This window comes from Pseudoliparis swirei, chromosome 12 (assembly GCF_029220125.1).
Source record: "Pseudoliparis swirei isolate HS2019 ecotype Mariana Trench chromosome 12, NWPU_hadal_v1, whole genome shotgun sequence".
NCBI lineage: Eukaryota > Metazoa > Chordata > Actinopteri > Perciformes > Liparidae > Pseudoliparis > Pseudoliparis swirei.
Window position 1 is genome coordinate 16,782,009 of NC_079399.1, and position 23,394 is coordinate 16,805,402.

Sequence of the window (23,394 nt, forward strand, 5' to 3'; positions counted from 1 at the left end):
GGAGAGTAGCACATGATTCACAGCTGCCTCTTAACTCTTTTTATCTTCCAGTCGAGCAGATGATCGAATGCGGGACAAAATCATCACATGTTGTGTTTTTTTTTTTTTCGCCACATGATAATAACATATTCAGACTCTGCACGGTAGAAATCAGGGCATAAGTAAACAAACACGAGCAGAACGCATCAATGCAGACGATCTGTTCTTTAAAAACGTTTGGTTTTTTTATGATTTTTTTAAAATATACTTTATTGATAATGCACAATATGATATACAGTGATCAAATAACAAGTATTTACATTGTTTGTGTGTATGTTTCAATCAGATTACAATTGTAAAGAGGAAAACAGGAAACATTAATAAACTAGAACGGGCACTCGGTAGAGCGCATACCTTCGCATATCACAAGATTGGGCATTGAATTATGAACAGTTTGGCATTAGTTGCATGCCAATTTGATAGAAATTGACCGCGCTCTGGTAAAAAGAAGATTTTGACCTTTTCATGACCTTGACCTTTGACCCGATCCCGACCCAAAATCTAATCAAATGGTCCCCGGATAATAACCAATCATCCCACCAAATTTCATGCGTTTCGGTTTAATACTTTTTTACTGATGCGAATAACACGCACGCACGCATACAAATACACGGCGATCAAAACATTACCTTCTGCATTTTCAATGCGAAGGTAATAATGAATAATGAAACACCCACCCACAGACCCACCCCACCCATGGCCTTCATATTCTTTCACAGTTTGCGTAGTACAATATTGTAAAACTAAAGTTAAGTATTTAGGTTTAGTTACAGTTAGTCCGACAGATGAGGACAGAGGGCCAGATGTGTCTCATTCAGTCGGCAACATTAGCAGATTAAAAAGATATGGCATTAAAGGTTGCCAAAATGTATTTTTTTATGCGTCAGATGAAGTAAAGTCGAAATCGGAGGCGACTGCGATGAATTGAATTCTTCGTAATGCTCGTGTCGTACGTTATGAACAGCTGCGGCGAGCCCGGCGGTGCGCGGCCAAACTGGCTCGCCATGAAAAGCAGCAGCGAGAGAGATTCATCGCCCCTCAGAATGTACCTGAGCCGCACTCCTCTGGAAACAATGTGTTTTCCATTTGCAGAACAAAGGCTGCATGACATTTTAAGAAAGAAGGAACACGAATGAATACGTTGTTCTCGCCTCGTGCTCCTGGATCCATATTCATGAGGCGTAATGGCCCTTTATGCTCGCTCTCTCACGCGGGTTCTGCAGTGTTTGATTTTCAAAACTCTTTTCACGCTTGTTTGACAAGTTTGTGTTTTTCAGAAGACTGAAGCCAACTTTATACACACATTATAAAGGAAAGGCTTTCATTTTGTGAGTAAAATAATGCAGTATGAGTCTGTTGCATAAACTAAATCATGAAGCATGAAATGAAAAACTTAACCGGAACAAGAAAAATACATTTAGCTGTCAAACGATGTAATTATACCTCCTCAAATCCCATTTCAATGCCTCTGTCAGGAAGCCCTTTACTCTTCAAAGCCGGTCGACCGCCGTAGTTTGTGTTATTGTTATTGTGGGATCTTCGTATCCCAACCAACGCGGCGGCGCCCACCGCTTCTGTGCCGTTAATCCTGCTTCTCCGAACTGGGAGTTGCTGTATTACAACGCGTCATCGAGCAGAGACGGAGAGGGCCAAAACATACGAATGTTTAGATTTCAATGTGTATAGAAACACCACATGTAAGCTACAGAATGAGATAAAAAACCTCAAGAAGCAACTAAATAATTAAATAATGGTGCCGTCCTTTAATCCCCCCTCCCCCCCCAAATTGTCAGACCGTGGTGTGATCGGCTGTGGGTCAGCTCCAGTGTGCTGCGTGGTCATTGGACTGGTTGGCGTGTCTGATTTAGATTAAATTACATTTGACTTTATTCATCCCAGGAGCAAAAAAAAATTTACATATACAATAAAATAAAACTGTCGGGGATATTACATTTAAGAATAAAATTAAATATGTAAAAATGAATGTTTATACAGTGTCTCTAAATCGGTGCAAGGTTTACTGACGATCAGTTTGAGGAGGATTTATTATAAAGCTTCATTGCTAAACGATGGTGTAATAAGCTCTCTGTTGGGTGGTAATGGTTGCCTTGGATACACTTACAACATCCTCAGGTGTAGTCGACCTTGCAGGGATCAAAAACGACTTCTATACACATGAAATAAAGATCGAGGACATTTATAATAATAATATTATTAGTAGTAGTAGTATTTAGCTCAGCGAGTAGTGATGGCTTCTCTTTCCTTTTTGCTGACTATGAAGTGGGGAATTAATATAATGGATGACATGCAGTGAGTAGGTCTGAAGAAGTGGATCACACGCTGCAGTGTGTTGATAGCATGACGAGGTTAAGAGAAGGAGAGTGTGGGTGAGATGTGACCTGCAGGACTGTGGGGGGGGGGGGGGGGGGGAGGCAGCGATTCGCAGCAGAGGATGGAGGGAGGAAAGAAATTAACGACGGGAGTTGAATGGTGCGGTTTGCTGGTGGGCAGCGGAGGACGTCACGTCGGGAGGGCAATGAACCGAAACCAGAGAAAGATATTCAGAAAAAGCCAAATGGAAAACCCTAATGTGTGTGTGTGAGTGTGTGTGTGTCTGTGTGTGTGTTCAGAGCTGACCTCCTTTTGGTTTGTCAGCTGAGAGCAAAGCGCCGCCTGCTGGACGGGAGAGGATGTGCATCTATTGGCTGTGAAGAGGCCTCATGGAGACGCTTTGTCAGCGCACACAGTAAGCGGGACGTCAGATGCAAGGACAGTCGGACCGATCCTGATTTCATGAAGATCTAAAAATGCAAATGAAAAACAAAAAATCAAATCTACAAGATCTGACAGGAGACAGCTCACGGACCCCTCGGCTCGTGCAGCTCATCCTAAACGAGCAGCTCGGCCAGGTGCGTCCGCAACCGACGAGTTCAAACCACAACTGTCTCAAAGTGTATCGGGCATGTTCTCCACTCACACAACAGCTTAATCTACGCGGCTGTCGGCCCGGCTCTGTGCGGCTAAACTGCAATTTACGTGGTAAAGCTTTGAGTCGGCTGGTTAAACTTTAAAGCTTTCTGAGAACAGAGCGTCCTCATGTGTATGCAGTCGTGTGGACATGAGGCGCTTCTCTGTAGCCAGCTCTCAGTTCAGTTTGTCATTTGCTGAGCGATAGTTATACGGAGATACATACATATATACACACATACATATATACACACATACATATATACATACATACATACGTACATACACACAATCATGCATTGTCCTACCAGGCATTCAAATCGAGAGAGGAGTAATTAATAGCGGAAATAATAGAAAGTGTGAATCACTGCATCCACAAGAGGGCCAGCAGATTAGCCATGGACAGACAGAGATACACACACACACACACACACACACACACACACACAGGGCCAAGTACATCATCGCCTGGAAGAGATTAAAATATAAAATGATGCCTAGTTTTACTTTTTAGTCGAGCTATTGCTGACTAAAGATTATTTTTTAAATTGCCGACACCTCAAGGTCCACAAACTAGCTTGTTAAGGACATTTCAACCTTATTTCAAAGTCTTTATCAGAGAATGGAATTACATTGGAGTATATTTTTATCTTTTTTGCCGTTTTTTAATTTGAATAGACTTTGGCAATTTCTCAACCATGTTAGAGTATTTTCCTTCTTTCTCTCGTCGTTGTGAGAGATGGCAATGCCAGTCGGTCGGTTGGTCAGTTCACAACTGTTGGATATATTTCCATGATTTTTTTAAACATTCATGGTCTCCAGGGGATGCAACTTTGATGATCCCCTGACTTTTGATCTCGTACCACCATGAGACCATTGAATGGTTGAGGGGGAAATCTCTTTCAGATATCAGATGGATGGCCATGAAATTAGTTTTAGACATTCATGTCTCCCTTTGCACCAATCTTAATAACTCTGTTGACCACTTAACTTCTCATGTCGCGCCATCATCAAGTTACAGTCTTTTAAAGTGAATTAACTTTACAGAGGAAACGTAATCTACTTCCTGTGTGGTTTTGACCAGTTATCTGGGACAAATGTACTTTATCAGTCAGCAGGTTGTTTGGTTTTTCTGGCTGTTTCCTCACTTTAGCCACAGAGGAGGCATTTCTGTGTCCTCACTCCTCAGAGATAATCCACCGCCTTCTGTCTAATTATCTAAAACACAGATCTGTCTTAACCACCAGCCTTGTCCTTTCCCTCCTAATTAATCACCGTCCCTCACTACAAATCCGTCTCGCTAAAAAAACACCCACTGTGAAGGCTCATCTCATGAATATTTAAATATGTTGTCCTACGCCTGTGCCTTATTGATTCTATGGGGAGTTTTTTTTTAAAGCACGTCTGTGTGTTACAGGTAGAGATGCAGTCAGTCGTCATGTATAAATATATACAGGAATAAATAAATACATGCTTAAATAAATAAATACAGGAATAAATCAAAATAAGTTATACCTAAACAGGACATCATTAAATAAATATATTCCTACATTTCCGTATTTCTTCATTTATTTATGTCTCTATTTATGTCTCCACACGTATTTCTTCATTTATTTATGCGTGACATTTATGTGTCCTTGTATGGACAATTTATTTATTGTATTATTTATTCCTGTATATATTTATTTATACATTTATTTAAGCATTTACTTATTTATTCCTGTATTTATTTAATTATGTATACATTTATTTAAGCATTTATTTATTCCTGTATTTATTTAATTATGTCTACATTTATTTAAGCATTTATTTATTCCGGTATTTATTTAATTATGTATACATTTATTTAAGCATTTATTTATTTATTCCTATATTAATTCATGCATTTCTCAAATGTATTTATACTTAATTAATTTTCTGTCCTCCATATCTGGAACCAAGCAGCACTCAGGAGCACATGGCAAAGTCCAAGAGCTGAAATACATCACGACAAAGAAAGTGAGGGAGGAGGGTTGGAAATTTCTGAAGCTTAATGTCCCACCGCAGAAATCCTCACACATCACTTTTAAAGGACGTAGCTGTCTCTGGCATGTGTAGATAACACTGTGCCGCCTTCACAGTCTCTACACAGGCCGTTGTCGACGTACACTTTTAAAGCATTATATTAACTTTCTGTCCTCCATTTGCTAATCGTCTTCCTTTGTCTTTCACCATTATGTCCTATGATAATCATCCCCTTAAGTGATTATGCATAATGAGTCTTTTTAATACAAGAAAACAAATGACTTAGCGAGGGACAGTTGCTCAATCACTTTTTATATCCGAACACCTCCAGTCAGTTAATTAAAGGGAAAATCTTCACACACAATGTATGCTTCTGTAGGTTCTTCCTCACCACGGAAAGTGTCCTTACAGTTAGGTGCTGGAGAATTATTAAATATAACATTCGGTGAGTTAGCTCGTGCTAGGAGATGGCACAGCTCGGCCAGAAGGTAGGGGAGATAAGTGCAACACTTTAATTACAACGCTTCCTCTTGACCATCAGTCATGTCAGTTTGGGGTTTTATTAAAGTCCAGAGCAGTGAAGACTCCAAATCGTCATCTTATCACAGACACCACCTTCACCAAAGAATATACGACTCCCAGAGAAACCCCGTCTTGGTTCAGCTTTACGATGTTTTTAGACCGGAGCGTCTGTTCAGCATGCAGCGGGTGGATGTGGATGTATCCCGCCCTGCAGGTTGTATTGACGTGAATCGGTCTGATGGCGTGTGTATAAGCCGAGCAACAGCAGGTGCATCTGAAAATATTCCCTTCGTGTGCTCATCGACAAAAACACCCCAAAATACGACAAATGCCACGGGTGACACGGGACTCCCTGACACACACGGGGTCTCCCCGCCCAGTGGAGGGTTGCTGATGCTGCGGCAGTCAGGCGTAAAATAGCTGTACACCAAACATTTGGCCTCGGTGTGCTCCTGCCCAGAGGGAATTGGGTTCAACCGGCCAGTGGTAAATAAAAAATACAATCATTGGATCGGATCATGAACTCCACCAGAAAAGATATTATTGCTCTCAGAGGAGTTGGCTGAAAAATAAAGCCTCAGATCGTGCTGTCAGATTCATGGCCAAAGTCACTGTGAAGGACAACGCCATCAAACGGAGCACGTCATGCACATCCGGGGGAGCCGGAGGATCGGCGGTTCGATCCCCATGTCGACGTCTCCTTGGGCAAGACACCGAACCCCAGCATCGCTCCCGTGGCTGTTATACGGTGTGTGAATGTTAGTTAGTCCTGATGGGCCGGTGGCTCCTCCCATCAGTGTGTGAATGGGTGAATGATGTCATTAACTGTTAAAGCGCTGTGAGTGGTCAAAAGACGAGGAAAGTGCTCTTCAGGTACAGGTCCATTTTTAGCATCCTCCAAATTATCCATTAGATTTTTACTCGAAAATATGTTATTATAATCATGAACAGGCACAGTGCTCAGTACACACTCAGGAGAACACGTAACGTAACCAATGATACGGTTGATCATGTGGCAACTAAGGACTTGCATTACAGCTCGATTATTGGTGACATTTAAAAGTGCATAAGTTCAATTCTACATGCGACAAAATGGACAACAGTGTCACCTGTGATGATTTCTTTGAGAAATAACAACAACAAAAAATTCTTTTTAAAGTCTTTTCTGTTCTCAGAACTCTCAGAACTAAAACAACCTCTAGAGAAACTTTTTTTTTTCTCCACTACTTGATGGTTTCTGTAATGAGAGGAGACGAGAGAGGCGAGACACCGGGACAATTACTGCTTTATTGATCAAGAGCTAATGAAAAAGCAAAGCCTGTTCCCTCATCTTTTTTATCTCTCTCTCTCTCACACCTTTTATTCCCGTAACTCGTAAATTGTTCCATCTAATACACACACACACACACACACACACACAGGAGGAAGCTTTGAGTGTGTGACATTGGTGGTGGAAGAAGTATTCAGATTCTTTACTTTAGGAGAAGTACAAATACCACACTGTGAAAATGCTCCAACGCACGTCAAAAGTCCTGCATTCAAAATCTTACTGCAGTAAAAGTATTTTAGTAAATTATACTAAAAGTATTAAAAGTGTAAGTCCTCATTGTGCAGTGAAGTGTGAATGTTTATGTTGCATCGTGCTGTCAACAGGTCCTCTCCTCACTGGAGTATGATCATCATCACATGTTCTCAAAAAGTCATCTTCTCACGAGTCGGCCGTTTTTGAAGTCGCTTTTCGAAGAGTTTATTTCACCTAGGAAGTCGGAGAATGTTCTCACTACACAATTCACAAACATATTCATCTTTCAAAGTTGGACTGTGTCGGCAAATTGTACCGTACCTTGTTCGTGCACATGGAAATATAAAATACAACTAAGAATATCAAGTATTTTTCTTTCTTTTTTCTGTACGTACTTTCCTCGGGCAGTAAGGGGTGTGACATCTTAAAATATGAAAAGTTAAGCTGCCGGATACAGATAGTGCACGAGAAAACTTGCATCTGAGATGCAGCGGTTGTAGAAGTATGAACCTCAAACTCGTACTTAACGACGCTCCTTAAAGTGGATGTTCTCGGCCCGCCTCCTCCACCAGGCCCGGGTGGAGGAGGCGGGTCTCTGGTGGAGGTCAGTGGGTCTCTGGTGGAGGTCAGTGGGTCTCTGGTGCAGAACATCTCTGTTTGTGTCTCACAGGCTGGAGGGAACCGAGGACAAGTTCAGGAACAGGGAGAGTCGCCACGAGGACCTGAAGGTCATTGCCGAGCTGAGGGCCATGGTGTCTGAGAGAGAGTCTCTGGTCAAGAAGCTGGTGGTAGGTAACGCTGCAGGACGGAGTGCGACTTGTTTTTCGCTTTCCGACAGACTGGATGTAAACGACTCCTTTCCATCCCCCCCCCCCCCCCCCCGGGTCTTCACCTCGGCTAACGTGGGGGTTTTTTTTTTCCCCTCCTGCAGGACGATAAGAAGTTCTACCAGCTGGAGCTGGTCAACAGGGAGACCAACTTCAACAAAGTGTTCAACGCCAGCCCCAACGTAGGAGTCATCAACCCGCTCATTAAGGTAGGCCCTGCTGTCCTGTAACACACACACACACACACACACAGGGGCCCTGCTGGATCTCAGCACATGGCAAAGATGATATCCTCTCCATCTCCTCCGTCACGTCATTCACATTACACCAAGCGCTGGAACAAATGAGACCGCGTTGAGGCGACTGTCGGGCTCCACCTGAGCGGGTCGTTTGACACGATGACGGCGTTCCAGTCGGCGTGGACAACAAACGGCAGGCGATAAAAAGGGTGGAAATCAATTTGAACACGTTTTTTTCTTCTTTTCGCCGCAAACAAAGTCATCAAGGGCGTTGAAAGCGAAGCGATTACCAGGAGACGTGGTGTGTTTTTATTCTTTCTTTTAGCACCGCGAGCATGAAAAGGAGGCCAACAGTCGCGCCTCCCAAGGTCTCATTTCTTTACAGCAATTAAACGTAAAGGTGTCGCAGTTCAAGAACGGGATCTCTGGACTCCCCAGATTTAAATCCCTCTGTTGGTCGGAGGGGAGTTAAATGTCCCAGAGTGTGTGTTCATGCAGGATCCGGTCGCTGCTCCTGGAGAACGGCGTCTCTCGTTGCGTTGAACGTCCCCGCCGCATGACCAGTGCGCCACCGTCACACCATCTCTCGGGTTTCCTACGACTTCCAGTGTTTTCCGTTCCTGTCACATGTCTTTGGTTCCCCCCCACATACCTGTACATGTGTGTGTCGTGTCGTGGTTTCCGCCCGATTCGATTGTTCTCCCTGACTTTTCCCCCTCCAGCTCTCCTTTGCTTTCCAAGCCATTTGTTAGCGTGAGATGTTTCCTGCTCCGACACGTCCCTCCTCATCTCCAACTTCCATTCTGCTCAGAGCGAATGCTGCTCCTGAAGAGCGGGCGGCGCCTTCAGATTGATCCGTTCAGTCTGTTCTTCGATCAACCTTTGCGTCGCATCGGGTTAGCGCGCCGTCTCTCTCTCTCTCTCTCTCCCTGGACGGACCGTTTCCACCTCCGGAGGGGCTCTCCCTGCACTCCATTTCTTCTTATCCGTTTCCTCTTATTTTCTTTCCAACTTCCCTGTTGCTCCCTTTTTTGACCCCCTTCCCCCCTCCCCCTCCCCTCCTTTTCTTTTTTTTGTCTGTGTAGCAAAGGAAAAAGAATGAGAAAACAGCCGCCAGCCGATTCAGCAGCTCTCCCAATGTCAGGGCTCTGGAGGCAGCCGGTATGGGCGTGGCAGGTTCAGGAAGTGGGCAGCCCCCACTGCCCCCACCCCCGCCCCCAGCCCAGCCCAGCCGCCTAGAGCCCCTCCCCAACTCCCCCCTCCACCACCTTGAACTCAACTCCAACAAACCTCTTCCCCCGCCGACCCCTCCTCCCACCGAACCCAAGAAATTCATGAGGTGAGACCTTTTCAGCCCCGACGGGCAGCGGCTGGTCAATCCACGCATCAATCATCCAATCACAGGCCGCGGTTTAATTGAGAAAAAAATAAACCCCGCTGGTTAAAGTGACGAAAGCATTTTCGATGAGTCGACTCATAGCCTGAGGCTTTAAGGCCTCAGACAAACAGCGGGACAATAAGTGCTGCTTCACATTTCCACTGTTCATAAACCACCCGGAGCATGAAGTCATCGTCACCACGAGCTCAACGCGCTCTGAATGTCTGTCACCTCTCGCTAATCGCCAGCTCTGCCGCTGTGCCCAAATATAGCCGCCGTTAATTTGACTGATGACTGCGGTCGGCGGAGTTAATCAGCGAGCTAACTGCGCTAACGTTAGCACGATGAGTCGGTGGAAAACGGCTTCATGGCGTTTGCTGTCACACGAAACCCGTGAAGGGATCTTAAGTACGCACGTGGTCCTCGTATCACAGTGTGGAACGAGTCACACCTGCTGTTGGGAAGACCTGACTGCATTCGGCTTCAATAAATATAAATAACATGGATATTTAGAGAGGACATGAAAGCCGACCGAAGCGTGACAGAATGGCCTGGGAATGCAAAAGGGGCGTGTTGTTCCGTTTCTGTGGTTACGTCTCTGTCCCTCCACGTTGTGCGTCAGTCTGACCGTGGTCGCTGTGCGCATGCCAACAGGTTTTGTTTTTATGTTGTCAAACGTGGTGTCGGTATCTGTTTTTTAGGGTTTTTTCATCATCTCATCTTCATTTCAATTTCAACATGCACTTTTTTGTCTTTTTTTGTGAATAAAAGGATTTGCTACACGAGTTCGTAACCAAGTAGATATTGTCTTCCGCCATCATGGACTGGCCCCTGTGTGTGTGTGTGTGTGTGTGTGTGTGTGTGTGTGTGTGTGTGTGTGTGTGTGTGTGTGTGTGTGTGTGTGTGTGTGTGTGTGTGTGTGTGTGTGTGTGTGTGTGTGTGTGTGTGTGTGTGTGTGTGTGGGCGGGGGGGATCTCGCTGTATGTTGTAGCTGCTGTTCATGTAAAGAATGAGATATGGTGGCTGCTTTGGGACAAACCTGTTGTTATGGGAAGGCAGCAGCGCACACACACACACACAGAAACACACACACACAGAAACACACACACACACACACACGACAGAGCCCAGAGCTGACAGTATGAGGTCAGATATTAGGGATCTGCTTTGAGATTCTTCAGACTCCATTAAACGCTCCGTCTCTCCTCGCCCTCCGCTCGACTTCAGCGCCGGGCGGCAAGTTGTAAATCCGACCCCTCTAAGTCGTCTTTTACGTATTCATAGCTTAAAGAGACTTTTATGAGACAACAAACCTCCGCTGAAGGGACTTTAACCGTGAATATGAATACTCTTGTTCCTCAATGCTCAAGAGCAGAAGTGGAGATGTCAAGTATTTACAAAACGGCTCAAGTCCAGGTGACGTCACCAGTTACTGCCGTTAAAGTTCGAGTCTTGAGTCGTGTCCTCTGCTGAATAGGGACCTCTGCCTGTGACCTCTAGCGGTGACCGGACGCTGACCCCACTGCTTCGATTAGCTGAATCCAAACAGGCCGATAGAAAGCGGAGCGGCGTTCTGCCCGATTCCTGCAGAACCCTAAAGGTCTCCCCTTGGTGTCGGGTCTGTGATTGCACCTGATCCACGGGTTTCATCTGGATTGGTCAGGATGATGCAGAAATATAATTGTTTGTCCCGTCCTGATCCTGATGGGACTGTAGAGCCAGAGACGTGTGATGACAGTAATCATCCCTCTCATCTTAGTGCTTCTTCCTCACCTTCCTCATCCTCTCTGCATGTCCTCTCATCACATTTCCTTCCCCATGTGACCAACATAAATATTCATTTTTACTGCAGCTCTGATGGGGTTAGCAGATAACAAACAGTTCTGCTCTTCCTCATCGGTTGTGTTCATAGTCTTGTGAGGTTTTTTTGTTTTTATTGGAGACATCTTTAAAATGTTATGCACTTGTTTGTCCCTTAATCTTTTTTTTAATGAACACTTTAAAAGTTCTGTCGCAACCCAACTTATTTGAGCTTGCTCCGACCTCTCGGCCACTTCCTGTTGTCAGCAGACAGTTGATGGTGGTCGTGTTTTACGATTCATATTTCATGGCATTAAAACTGAATCTGTTAAGTCTGACCACGCAAAGTATAAACATGATTTATCATGCTGCACAAATACTACGCCTTCTGGGAAGTAATTGACTTTCAAGCTTAAACAAAAACAACAACAACACAAAAAGCAATGACACCCCTCCCAAATCTTTAATATTGCCCCCGGGGTTATGGGACTGTTTGTTTAATAAGGAGCCATTTAAGAAAGCAGAGAGAGCTCCAGGAAGTGTTGACATTTTCCTGTGAAGAACTAAACACTCCATATAGTTCCTGATGTGTGGGAGAGGTTGTGTGTGTCCTGCATCACAGAGTCTCTGCAGTAAAAGTACTAATACCACACGTTGAAATGGTCTCTTGTAATTAAAGGTCTAAAATGTTACCTTGGTATGTGAGTATAAGCATGAAAATGTACTTAAATTATGAAAATTATAAAAAAAAGTTCCCTGTGACTGTTAATATCATACTATGCTATCGTAATAAAAGTATTATTACTCAATGCATTAATGATGAACCAGGGTCCTGCCATTGTAATTGGTTAAGGTGGAACTATAAAAGAATGATTAGTTTCATTTGTAATCGATCTGCTGATTATTACTTTATTTATTTTTGAAATAATCAGAAAATAGTGAGGAATGTTGCCTCAACGACCAGGAGCCCAACGTGATGCCCTCACAACAAACCTCAACATTATTACAAGTAAATGTGCTATTAATTACAAAAAAATAGTTTACTATTTTTTATATATATATATATATATATTATAAGTAATATATATATTTATTATAAGTAATATGTCGTATGGAATTGGGACAGAGGTGTTTCTCTCCTTGGCTGTAGCTCAATGAATCCTCACACAGGCGGTGCTGCCCCCTGGTGGACAGACAGGTGCATTGCATCTTCATTCAAACCACCTTTAAACCTTCAGGTCAGGGATATTGCTGTTTGTATGAGCCCAGCTGAATCAAAACAGCAGTTCAGTTCTGTGTGTAAATAACATGCATTGAGCGACAAAAACAACAACAATAATAACAACAACAACAACACAGACAGAGATGAGGTCTAATAAAAATCTGCACGGTGTTCTGACACGGCTGCGTCCTTCGGTGTGGTGTAAGTATTTATCTTCTTCTCTGGCTTCTTCCCTGACTTGTCTTTTCTTTTCCTGTCTTTATTTGTCCTTTTGTATTTCGTTGTCATGGTGATGTGATGTGCTCTGAAGCCCTCCTGAGACGAAGGACCCGTCCATCGACTCCCCGGAGGCCCAGCGCCAGGAGTGGTTCGCTCAATACTTTTCCTTCTGATCGGCCACGAAGCTGCAGACACGAGGATCCAGCATGTCGACCAAAACGTCAAGAACTAAACAAACAAAAAAGACAAAGAGAAAAAAGTGTTTAAAACTATTTGTTTTTTTATTGCGTTGAGAGGTTTTTTGTGGGGGGGGGGGGCGTCAATTCACTTTGTGGTCCGTCAACTGAAGCTGTGGTCCGCGGGGTGAGACCCGGCCGTCAGACGTCACCACTCGGGTCGGATCTGATTGATTGTTTGATTATCTCTGATTGTTTCACTGTGGACGAGTTCCTCTCTTGTGACGATGATCATCAGTATGTTCGATGTTTATTTGATTTCTTGACTTCCTAACTTGTTTTGCGGTTTCTCGGAACTAGGAAATAAACCAGTGATGCATTTTCATGCTGCTAATTGCCATTGTTGGACTACAGTAAGAAATATATCTATATAAAGAAATAAACGGTAGGCTATTGTGCTCTTTCTTTCTCTCTCTCTCTCTCTGTGGGCCCACTGCATTCAGTATCTTAGACTAGGAGCGCTGATCTAAGACCAGCTTGCCTCCTCATTTGTGGCGACATTTACATGGGACCTGATCCTAGATCAGTCTGACTCCTCTGACATGCTCCATGAACACAGGCTCTGATTTTAGGACGTCACCATCATGGCAAGTTTGTTACAGCTGCATAGCAGATTTTGGTAGAATATTAAAAACCTGTTTGTATGGTTGTCTGTCTCAACACAGATATAATGATGTCTCACCAATTTTAAAAACAAAAATAGCATATTTTATATTTATATTATAATGTGTATGCTTAATAAATAATTATTGTGACATTTACTTGTGTGTGTTTGTCGTTTATTTGAACGTATCTGCGGTTTACATTTCATTTATTTTCGAGGGATTTTAACCTGTAAATCTGAATGTCCTCAAACCCATAACTCGCAGCTTCTCTCGCGCTCGCTCAATAGTTTTGTCTCCATTAAACTTCCACTCCTCTTCCGGTTGAGTTATTTATTAAAAGAGTTAAAGCCACTGTCAATCCACAGTAATACAATACAATACACTGAGCCCCCTTTTCCAAAATATTATAGTGAGTGAAGACCTCTCCAGGTTAATTGCAGTGATAGGGTTTCTCTCAGATTTCCTCATATATGTATGTATGTATGTATATTCAATTCAATTCAGTTTATTTGTATAGCCCAATTTCACAAATTACAAATTTGTCTCAGAGTGCTTTACACATAGACATCCCTGCCCCAAAACCTCGCATCGGACCAGGAAAAACTCCCAAATAACCCTTCAGGGTGGGGGGGGGGGGGGGGGGGAGGGAAGAAACCTTCAGGAGAGCAACAGAGGAGGATCCCTCTCCAGGATGGACAGGTGCAATAGATGTAATGTGTACAGAAGGACAGATTTAGAGTTAAAATACATTCAATGAATGTGACAGTGTATGAATAGTTCATAGTAGGCATATAATCTCTATGTTTATATATATATATATTTGCTATTATTTATTTTATTTATTTTATATAAAGTGTGTGTGTGTGTATTTTACATGTCACCCATGTGAGTAAATCTCTCCGGGTTGATTGCAGTGATAGGGTTTCTCTCAGACGTCTATATATATATATATATATATATATATATATATATATATATATATATATATATATATATATATATAGAGGTGATTGAAAAGAAAGATTTTGAGACTCCCAGAGCAAAACTAAGAGAAGCATGGATGAAGAAGAAGAACCAGTCGAAGGAGAGGAGGAGGAGGAGGTGAGAAGAAATAAGTCTTCAGGGCTTCACCCAGGTGTTTAAGACATGGCCTCAAGTAAGTGGTTTATGTCCTAATATTCTATTTTCATTTGAGAGCAGACATATTTACTATATTTTCCAAATGTTTCAACAACGTATAAAACCACCGTGCATTTATTTAAATGATATTTTGATTTTTTTTGGGGGGGATATTTCGAGGGACCTGTAGTTTACTCGCTAACTCACGACCGCAGTCTGTTTTTAACGTGAAGTTCTCAAAGCCACCAGTAGAGGGCAGTCGCGTTTTTATTATAATAACAAACGGCACATCGGCTGAACCGGAAGATAAACAAACCTTCCCTCTGCATCGGTTTCTGCTTAACAATGGCGGCCGCGGGAGCCGGGTCTCCGAACCGCTTGGTCCAGTACGTCGTGGTCCGGTCGGACCTGGTCCACAAGCTGTCGTGGCCCCTGGGGGCCGTGATAACTCAGGCCTGCCACGCCGCCACCGCCGCCATCCACCTGCACTACGAGGACCCGGACACACAGCGGTACCTCGCCGAGCTGGACTCCATGCACAAAGTGGTGCTGGGGGTGAGCGAAGCTTATGTCGTGTCTCACAACGTGTGTAATAACGCGTCAATAACCTTTCTGCTAAGCTGGAGCATTCGGCTAAACTAAAACTCTATAAAATGGTCAATTTCTGATCGATAATAATATAATATATCATGGTGTTTATTGGTCTTCTTGCTGGTATAGTTGTGTGCTAATGAGGACATTAATTATTGAATTTATATCACTTATCTAACTGTAATGTTAGAACAACTCAATATTAGATAAATATATTGAATATGAGTTATTTAGAGTTGATATCATTCGAATTATATCAAAATGTATAATGTATTATAAGATGAACAACTAATACTAATAATATGGATGGAAGGGTGGATAATTCGAATTATATAGAAATGTATAATCTATTATGAGATGACCAACTAATACTAATAATATGGATGGATGGATAATTCAAATTATATCAAAAAGTATAATGTATAAGATGAACAACTAATACCCACATAATAAATCCCAGCCAAATAGGACATGGAACAATTTACTGTTCCAACTACTGAATAATTACTGGAGTAAAGAAAAAGAGTTGATTATTTCCTGGAGAGGTTTAAATATCAAACCTTATTTGGCACATGGAGCGCTGCAGTGAGATGTGTCGTCATGGCGACCGGGGGACTTTGACGTTGAGTTGTCTGACACTGCGTTTGTAATTGTTTTTTCTCTCCAGGCTCCAGATGAGGCCGCCCTCTGCAGCCTGTCGGACGTTCTTACACAGGCCGGCGTGGCCCACAAGCTTTGGGTGGAGCAACCGGAGAACACCCCCACCTGCCTGGCTCTGAAGCCGTGTCCGAAGGAGGCGGTGCAGCCGCTGCTGCGCAAGTTCAAGCTCTTCAAATGACTCCCGTGAGAGGCATCGGCCGGCTGAGCGCGTCAGGGACCCGTACTATCTTTTAAAAAGGAGAACATCTAAATAAAAAGTTGTTCTCTTCATCTCGTCGAATCCAAACGCCTGTAATGTGCAAGATTAAAGTCGGGGAAAAATGAAGGAGTTTTCTGGATTACTTTGTTCAGGTGGAAAGGGAGAAGAAGAAAAAACAGAAAGGGACAATTTGTTTTTGCAATTATGTTAGTAAAGCATCTCATTTTTAATAATCTAGTCACATTTGTGTGAACACAACATGATAACCCTATCAATGTAAAACAAAAATATGCATTTTACTTGACAAATATATAGTTACGCAAATAGTTTCACATTTGCCGAGTGGTTTAACATGTAGCGTGACCTCCACAGGAATCCTGTTACACAAAGGACCGGCACAATGATGAGGTCTGAGTCCCGAACACGAGCAGTTTAATGAGGACCAGTCGGCTGCAGCTGCAACATGACGTTGCTAAATGGGTGGATCTGTGTTTTAAGGAGGATTACATGTTTCCACAGTGTGACACGTACGAGCTTATCATCATCAAGTCTAATGCAGGAAGTGACCTTGAATGCATCTCCTGGAATACAGTCAGCACTGAACTGGTTTACCTGTGAACTGGAATCTCCAGTTTTCTTCTGATAAGATGATTATGTGTCAAAACTATTATCACCATATACGATATATATGAGTGTTTTGAAAGGGGGTAATTCCCAAAAAAAGGGCGTCAACTGACGTCCGTTCCAGCCTTTCCAATCATCTCCTGTATGTGGGACCAGCAGGGTAACTGCACTCTTCATTCCTCTGTCTAGAAAGTAGTTATTTTCATCTCAACATTAACTGGATTTAATTCAGTGATGAGGTTGATGTAAGAAAAGGAAAAGCTGTGGAAGAGCTGATGAGTGATTGTTATTTCGGTTCGACTGCACTTTGCTTTGTCAAAAGAAAACAACGACTTCTCTGCCAGAGCATGTATTTATTTGGGATGCACCAATACCGATATCGGAGCGATCTATTCGACCATATTATTTTACCATATACATGAGACATGATTTTTGATTCCTGTTTAAATTCGGACTCATTTTTTGCTGCAATAAAAATGTTGACGCTTGAATTGTAATTCCTGTTAATTTTGAGGATTTGTTTGACCAATTTGCTGTTTTTTTAAATTCAATTCAGATTATTTTGTGTAGCCCACTATCACAAATTACGAATTTGCCTCCGGGGGCTTTACAGTCTGTACACATACGACATCCCTGACCTTTGACCTCACATCGGATCATGAAAAACTCCCAAGAAATAGGAAAAACCCTTTCACGGGGAAAAAAGGGAAGAAACCTTCAGGAGGGCAACAGAGGAGGATCCCTCTCCAGGATGGACAGAACAATAGATGTCATGTGACCAGAAGGAATCATTACAGAGTTACAACACATGCAATGAGTATGACAGAGTGTATGAATAGTTGGTAGCGGCCTGGTCCACGATCCAGAAAGGGATCGAGGACCAGGCCGCTACACGGGGTAATCTTTGGAGTCTCCTTGTTGTCTTGGCTGTGACATAATATCTGGGAAGGAAGCCAACTGTGATTACAGCACATTCATTGGGTGGGAGGGGGGGGGGGGGTAATTGTCATATTGTGGATACGCCTGCCGCCATTCACATAGTAAATATGGGCAGTTACTTTTAAATGATCCTGCATGCACGGGTGACTCATCTTCAGCTTCAATGAGGTGTTACCAACACGTATTACATTTGAAAGAAAGGAGAGAAAGAGAGAAATAAACCAGTAGAGAGCCCAAACAAACAATAATCTGAATCTCCATGGATCCAAATGTCTGCGTTCACGAGCCTTCAACGTTGAATCAAGACTCCTCTAAAAGGAATGCAAGTGCCCGATCTACTTATTACACACAATGTAATTACTTCTCAAGAGTATTTCCCAGAATACCTCACACACTCACGCTACACTCTCCTTCTCAAAGGTAGTGTCGCCACAAGGCCGGCGGTGAGGTGCGCACGAGAAGCAGACTTCTATACAGCAATAAGATATTCTTCATGTTATGTAATGAGCAGGAGGCCCATGTGCTGACAGCCAAGCTCTTGGTGGGTGGGTGTGGGTGGGGGGTCTCCAAAATTATACCAGGGGGTTGGCATTAAAGCTGCAACAATCAATATTTGATATAGTTCAAATAATGTGGAAGTTACATATTGTAATGATGAATCATCACCCGTGTTGTCCTCCTTTTCAGCTCGTAATTTGGGTTTTAGGCCTTTTTTTATATCGCTTTAATCATTCCCATCAAACTTTTCTTTTGCAATGACATCATTATATGACAAAGCAACAAAAAAAAGGAAAACTTTCCACCTTTTATGAGGTTGTCCAGTCAGAGATGATGGTGAATGTAGTCCAGTGATGTGATGCTAGTAGAGTATCCAGCGACATCATTTGAGCTTTAAAGGGGAAAGTAATAACTACACAACAATACACAAACAAAAATAATCAGCGACGAATACTTGTCTTAGCTGTTCATGCCAAATGTATAAGAATATTAAATGCATCCTCTATATGGCTCCTCTTCCTTTTCTCATCATGAACTTATTATATGACGCCATAAAAGCAGAAAAAAGCAGCAGCTCTTCAAAATTTGATGAGCTAACTCATTTTATTTGCCAAATACCAGATGATAGTTATATACAAGAAAATGCATTCACATTAAATTATTAATACATTTCTGAAATCAAAGTAGGCTATTGCTCTTTTATGTCCCACAAATCAGGATCTACAAGTAAATACTCCCCTAAATCCAACTTTACCAGGGGGGGAATACTAATGTACAAAAACACTGAAAATAAAACAATCTTCCTGATAAATATTCATCATGTTAACTGAAGAAACATCCCGACATGTGGCTTACACTCCAAATTCACAGAAAAACAGAAACCAGAGGACATGACCTGAGAGTGAGCTCTAGTTAAAAACTGTATTTATGTCTCATTGTCTATTATTAGTTAGTATGTTTTATGTTTGCTGTTCAGTAAACGGCCATACACATGCTGTGCCCTCGTGCAGCTAACATCACGCTATGCATCACTCTGGACCAGACACTATGGATTCTGCACGGTGCACCAACGCACGCGCGCACACGTACACACAGCCGCAGGAGGCCTCTACTTTCAACAGTGCGTCACGCGACACACGCACGAGTCAACGCACTCCTGCGTGGCTTCGTCCCCACGCGCGCACCGATCCATTTCCCGTATCCCATCGACGGAAACGTCTCGTTAACAACACGTCCAGGTCCGACACAGCGGGAGCCTCTCTGCTCGCGGCCGTTCGTCGTGAACGCGCATCGACGTTTTCCGTGCGCACGAGCAGCAGCAGCCCCTGTTTGTTTGTGTTGAGAGATTTGGAAATGGCGGAGAGCAGAGACCAAAGCGATAACTCGGGCTTGCGGACGCGAGTGCTCCCTCACTGAGACGCGCGGAAAGCTTCGCGCCCACGAGAGATTTTCTCGCGGTTTCCCCCGCGGGTTCCCCGCTCCTCTCCCGATGGGACGAGAGTCGGACGCAGCGGAGACAAAGGGAAGCTTTTTTTCGGTACGAGGTTTGGATTTCGCGAGCTGGTTAGCGGGGGTAAGCTAACCGTGCTAGCAGCCTGGCGTTAGCTAGCCGCGAGGAGCCGTCGGAGTCCAGCTCCGCGGACTTGTTTGTCAACACGGACGGACTGACAGCGAGCCAGCGGACACGCAACTTTTCTGCCTCCCAGTTTGCCAAGACCACACACCCCGCCGCAGTTCGCGACTCGGTCGCCACGGACCACCGCAACGTTATGAATCCAGAGTAACCGTGTGGAAAAGAGGAAAAATAAAAAAACACGCGCACACCGAAGACGTCTGACGCGAGCGAGCGGTTAGTTCCGCTGGCTATGCTAAAGTTAGCCAACTGCGTGGGGATCGATCCTCCGGCGTGACGGGGTGCAGCGTGGACCTCGTGGGCAGGACCTTTTTATTTACAAGCGGACGACGCACACCAGGTAAGCCACCGGAGAATCGCAGCCGTGAACGGTTTACGCGTGACTCCATGTCATCCCCGCACACACGCACGCACGCCACGATTGAACTGGCCGCTGCAGCGGAGGATGTGCTCCAGGGCCTCCGAACAGCACCGACTCATTGTGTTGTTTTTGAGTTCTCTCTGCACACGACCCTCGCTCACAAAAGGCACCGACCGCGTCTCCCGGAGCTTGTGCGGGGGGGGGACGGTTGTCGGTGCTTCGCCACCTGCATAGAAAGCACAGCGGGCTGCTGCTTACGTAAGACTGGGCGAGCGGCCTCAAGGTGTCGTCGCAGTTCGTTTCGATTGACCCGAGACCCCAAAAAACAAAGCGTGACCTCTTCGTGTGAAGCCAACTGACCTCTCGTCGTGCCGTGCTCGTGTTTGTTGATAACTCGGTGTTGAAAACCCGACTTTGAAGCGGATCCGCGGCGCGCTGCCCTCGGGATAACGGGGGACGGTTCACCCGAGTTGACCTCGCTGTTGTTTATGTTCCCGGTCCCGGTGGTTCGCGGTCCTGCAGACATTCTCTAAAGTTATTCCACCGTAATCTAAAATCTTAGTCATCTGACAAAAATAACAATTAGTTTTTTCATCAAAACAGCAGCATTAAACATGTATTAACAGCCGCGATCAAGTGAATGCGTCCTTAAAACTACACGGAGGAGGCGGGTCGATCAACGGATTGTGTATATTTTGGTTTATTGCATTGTTATTGAACGGTAGAAAAAGGTAAAGAAATGGTCTGTTTTGGTAATTAACAGTGTTGCGTAATAAAAACATCTTAAAGGGACAGTGTAGCGCGGCTGCAGACCCCCTCCCCCTTTCCAAGACTTTACACAGTAAAGGTGCCCAGTTCCAACCCGTGGCTATCGGAGCAATGGAAATCGAGAGGGCCTTGCAGTCTGATGCTCGTGTTATCTTAGTTCCTCAAGCCTGTCCGAGAACTGCAGCGACATTCAGGTACAGCAAGCGCCGGTATTTGGGCTTCATGGCGGTGTGTCCCGACGGGACTGAAGATCCTTCTAAGCTAAAGAAAACACGACACTCGTTAGTCTCGGGTCTATATGATGAAAACACAGCTCTGAATATTACATTCTCTCTCTGCAAATAGATCCCTCAAAAATGCTGCACACGGGCCCTTTCTAGAGGGACGATGTGATGTGTTGTGTGAGTTTCCACAGAGCGTGTCCGACTTCGGTGACACTGCAGACCGGTTTGGGGTAAATGGTGGACACGTATATCGTTCTCTTTACTTGTTTATCATATTTTAGTGGCCATTTTTCTATTTTTAGATGTCTTTTATTGTTGCACTGTGATCCTTGTCACACACCAGTCTCAAAGTCAAATTCCTTGTAGGTGTAACCGACTTGACGATGAGCTGCTTTGGATTCTGATAATGCCGCATGTGAAGACTTCTGTCTTCAACATGTAAACAGAAATCCGATATTCAGGCCGAAGCGACATAAATACGTCCGTCTGCTGCGGAGGGGAGAAGGTATTCGAGTCGAACCCGTTGCGGCGCGGTGAAGTTTCTTTAAAGCTTTTCCACTTCACTGCGTTCAGACTTGTGAACCCCGTGTGCCAAGCAACTGCAACAACGGCATCTCGGAGCCGTTTGAGCTTCTGCGAAGTGAAGTCAGGTCGGTTATATTTATATATCTTACAAAGAGAGGCAAATCTTTTACTCGTTACAATTATGTAAGGATGGGGGAAGGCCCGGACGCCACAGCTACCACGATTTGATAAGTGGAGATTAGCACACACTGTTTTGAGTCGTGCTGTGACTCATCGGATACTTAGATATGTCATAAATGAAATATTCACGTCAAATCATGTTGCAAGCGACTGCTGTGTTTGGCCGGGGCGTGCACGGGGATGGCAGGCAGCTTGTTTGTGTGGTATTGGTGTCGGAGGTTGTAGCTGGGCCTCTTTAGGGTGAGATGTAGGCCAGATGAGGGGGCCAGGATGTAGAGTTCAATGTAGCGCTGCTGGCCGTGCGAGGACGTCCCAACTGGAAACGACACGGGACGAAAACATCGAAACAAAGAAGTCTACAATAATCAGGATTCCCTTTACCGCTTTGTCCGACTTCAAACGGGAGACCCGGGACGACTTGTTTTCTCTCTCGCAGATCAGACGATGCACGCGAACGCACACCGACTAATGCCGGGTGGACTTTCCCTTTCGCGCAGCCGTAACTCGAAGAAGAGACGAGGACCCTGAACCGGATCTCGTCGCTGCGCGGTGACACGCCGGTGAGCGCCATGGTTACCGTCGTCTCCCTGGTGAATCGGGGAGGGTTGGTGCATACTGATGAGGCTGATGAGGGCGGATGTCGCCGCCGCCGCCGGGCGATTAGCGGAGCATCCGGCGCGCGTCGTGCTTATTGCACAATAGCGACGCCGTTATCGGCCCCGCGCGTCGGGGATGAGGCGGAGAGGTCGGAGCGGGAGCCCTCCTTCCTCCCAGCTCTGTGTGTGTGGAGAAGGAGCAGCCATTTTAGCACTCGGAAACGCTGCAGCCCGGCTGCCACTGTCACAGCGTTCTGCTGCCGGGGCTGTCGTACGTTTCCACGCTGTTTGTTTCGACACCCCCATCGCCCCTCTCTCCCGCCCCCCCCCCCCCTCTCTCTCTCTCAAGGACACCTGCAACCAGCCTGTGGAAATCTCAGTGATGTTTTCAGAATACCCAAGAGTCAGAATACCCAGTGGATACTGACGGTGGCCGACGGATCAGTTCAGGCTCACCTGCCGCTGGGGGGGGGTTTCGTGTCGTTTGAAGATCGACCCTCTGATGGGCATGCCAGCTGTGTGGCAACGTTATGTTTGTACATTGCAGCACACAGACGGATTTATGTTCTGTATGTGTGATGTCGATGACGTCGGGTTGAACGCGGCTCAGTTTTGAAGCTTTGCGGCTTCTTATGATCGCCGCACATTTTTAATATTTCGATGTCGGGCTCTCTCGGCTCGGCAAACTGGAAACGGCTCGTCGCAGGCCGACGGCGGCTCGGCACGCAAGTTTACTTCTCGCCCTCACTCGAGCGCTCGGCGTTATCGAGCGTTCAACGTTTTTTTCCCCCCGTTATCAGTCGTCACTTCAAATCGACGTTCTCAATCTAAGAGCCGCGAGGCTAATTTATTTAACCTTTTACTTCTTGGACCGTCGCCAACATTTGTGTAGACAAT

The 23,394-nt window shown here is 44.7% G+C and overlaps 3 protein-coding genes across 10 annotated transcripts in view; all 3 read left to right on the forward strand.

Moving 5' to 3' along the window:
* The window catches only part of fam184ab (family with sequence similarity 184 member Ab), a 131,437-nt gene extending 117,701 nt beyond the window's left edge, over positions 1 to 13,736 (forward strand). For 3 of the 5 annotated variants that reach the window (XM_056428298.1, XM_056428300.1, XM_056428299.1), the window contains exons 19-22: positions 7,725 to 7,842; positions 7,986 to 8,090; positions 9,206 to 9,459; positions 12,831 to 13,736. In XM_056428298.1, coding sequence (XP_056284273.1) covers positions 7,725 to 7,842; positions 7,986 to 8,090; positions 9,206 to 9,459; positions 12,831 to 12,912 — 559 coding nt within the window. In that variant the 3' untranslated portion in view covers positions 12,913 to 13,736. Of the gene's footprint in view, positions 1 to 7,724; positions 7,843 to 7,985; positions 8,091 to 8,618; positions 9,138 to 9,205; positions 9,460 to 12,830 lie in introns of those variants that run through there. The other 2 variants (XM_056428302.1, XM_056428301.1) reach the window with 2 other exon arrangements.
* A 1,285-nt stretch (positions 13,737 to 15,021) lies between these two features.
* ptrhd1 (peptidyl-tRNA hydrolase domain containing 1) lies at positions 15,022 to 16,275 on the forward strand. Its single transcript, XM_056428338.1, has 2 exons — positions 15,022 to 15,254; positions 15,958 to 16,275. The coding sequence occupies exons 1-2, from the start codon at positions 15,045 to 15,047 to the stop codon at positions 16,126 to 16,128; spliced, it is 381 nt and encodes a 126-aa protein (XP_056284313.1). The 5' UTR covers positions 15,022 to 15,044; the 3' UTR covers positions 16,129 to 16,275.
* Positions 16,276 to 17,712: 1,437 nt separating this feature from the next.
* Positions 17,713 to 23,394, forward strand: part of ncoa1 (nuclear receptor coactivator 1) — a 49,040-nt gene continuing 43,358 nt past the window's right edge. For 2 of the 4 annotated variants that reach the window (XM_056427629.1, XM_056427626.1), the window contains exon 1: positions 17,713 to 20,183. The gene's annotated coding sequence lies outside the window, so the exon portion shown is untranslated. The remainder of the gene's footprint in view (positions 20,184 to 23,394) is intronic. The other 2 variants (XM_056427625.1, XM_056427628.1) reach the window with 1 other exon arrangement.

Excerpts from the sequence above, each read along its gene's own strand:
- ptrhd1 (XM_056428338.1), top strand. The coding sequence starts at position 15,045 with ATGGCGGCCGCGGGAGCCGGGTCTCCGAACCGCTTGGTCCAGTACGTC. Across the intron at positions 15,255-15,957 it reads TGCACAAAGTGGTGCTGGGG|GCTCCAGATGAGGCCGCCCT; the intron begins GTGAGCGAAGCT and ends TTTTCTCTCCAG.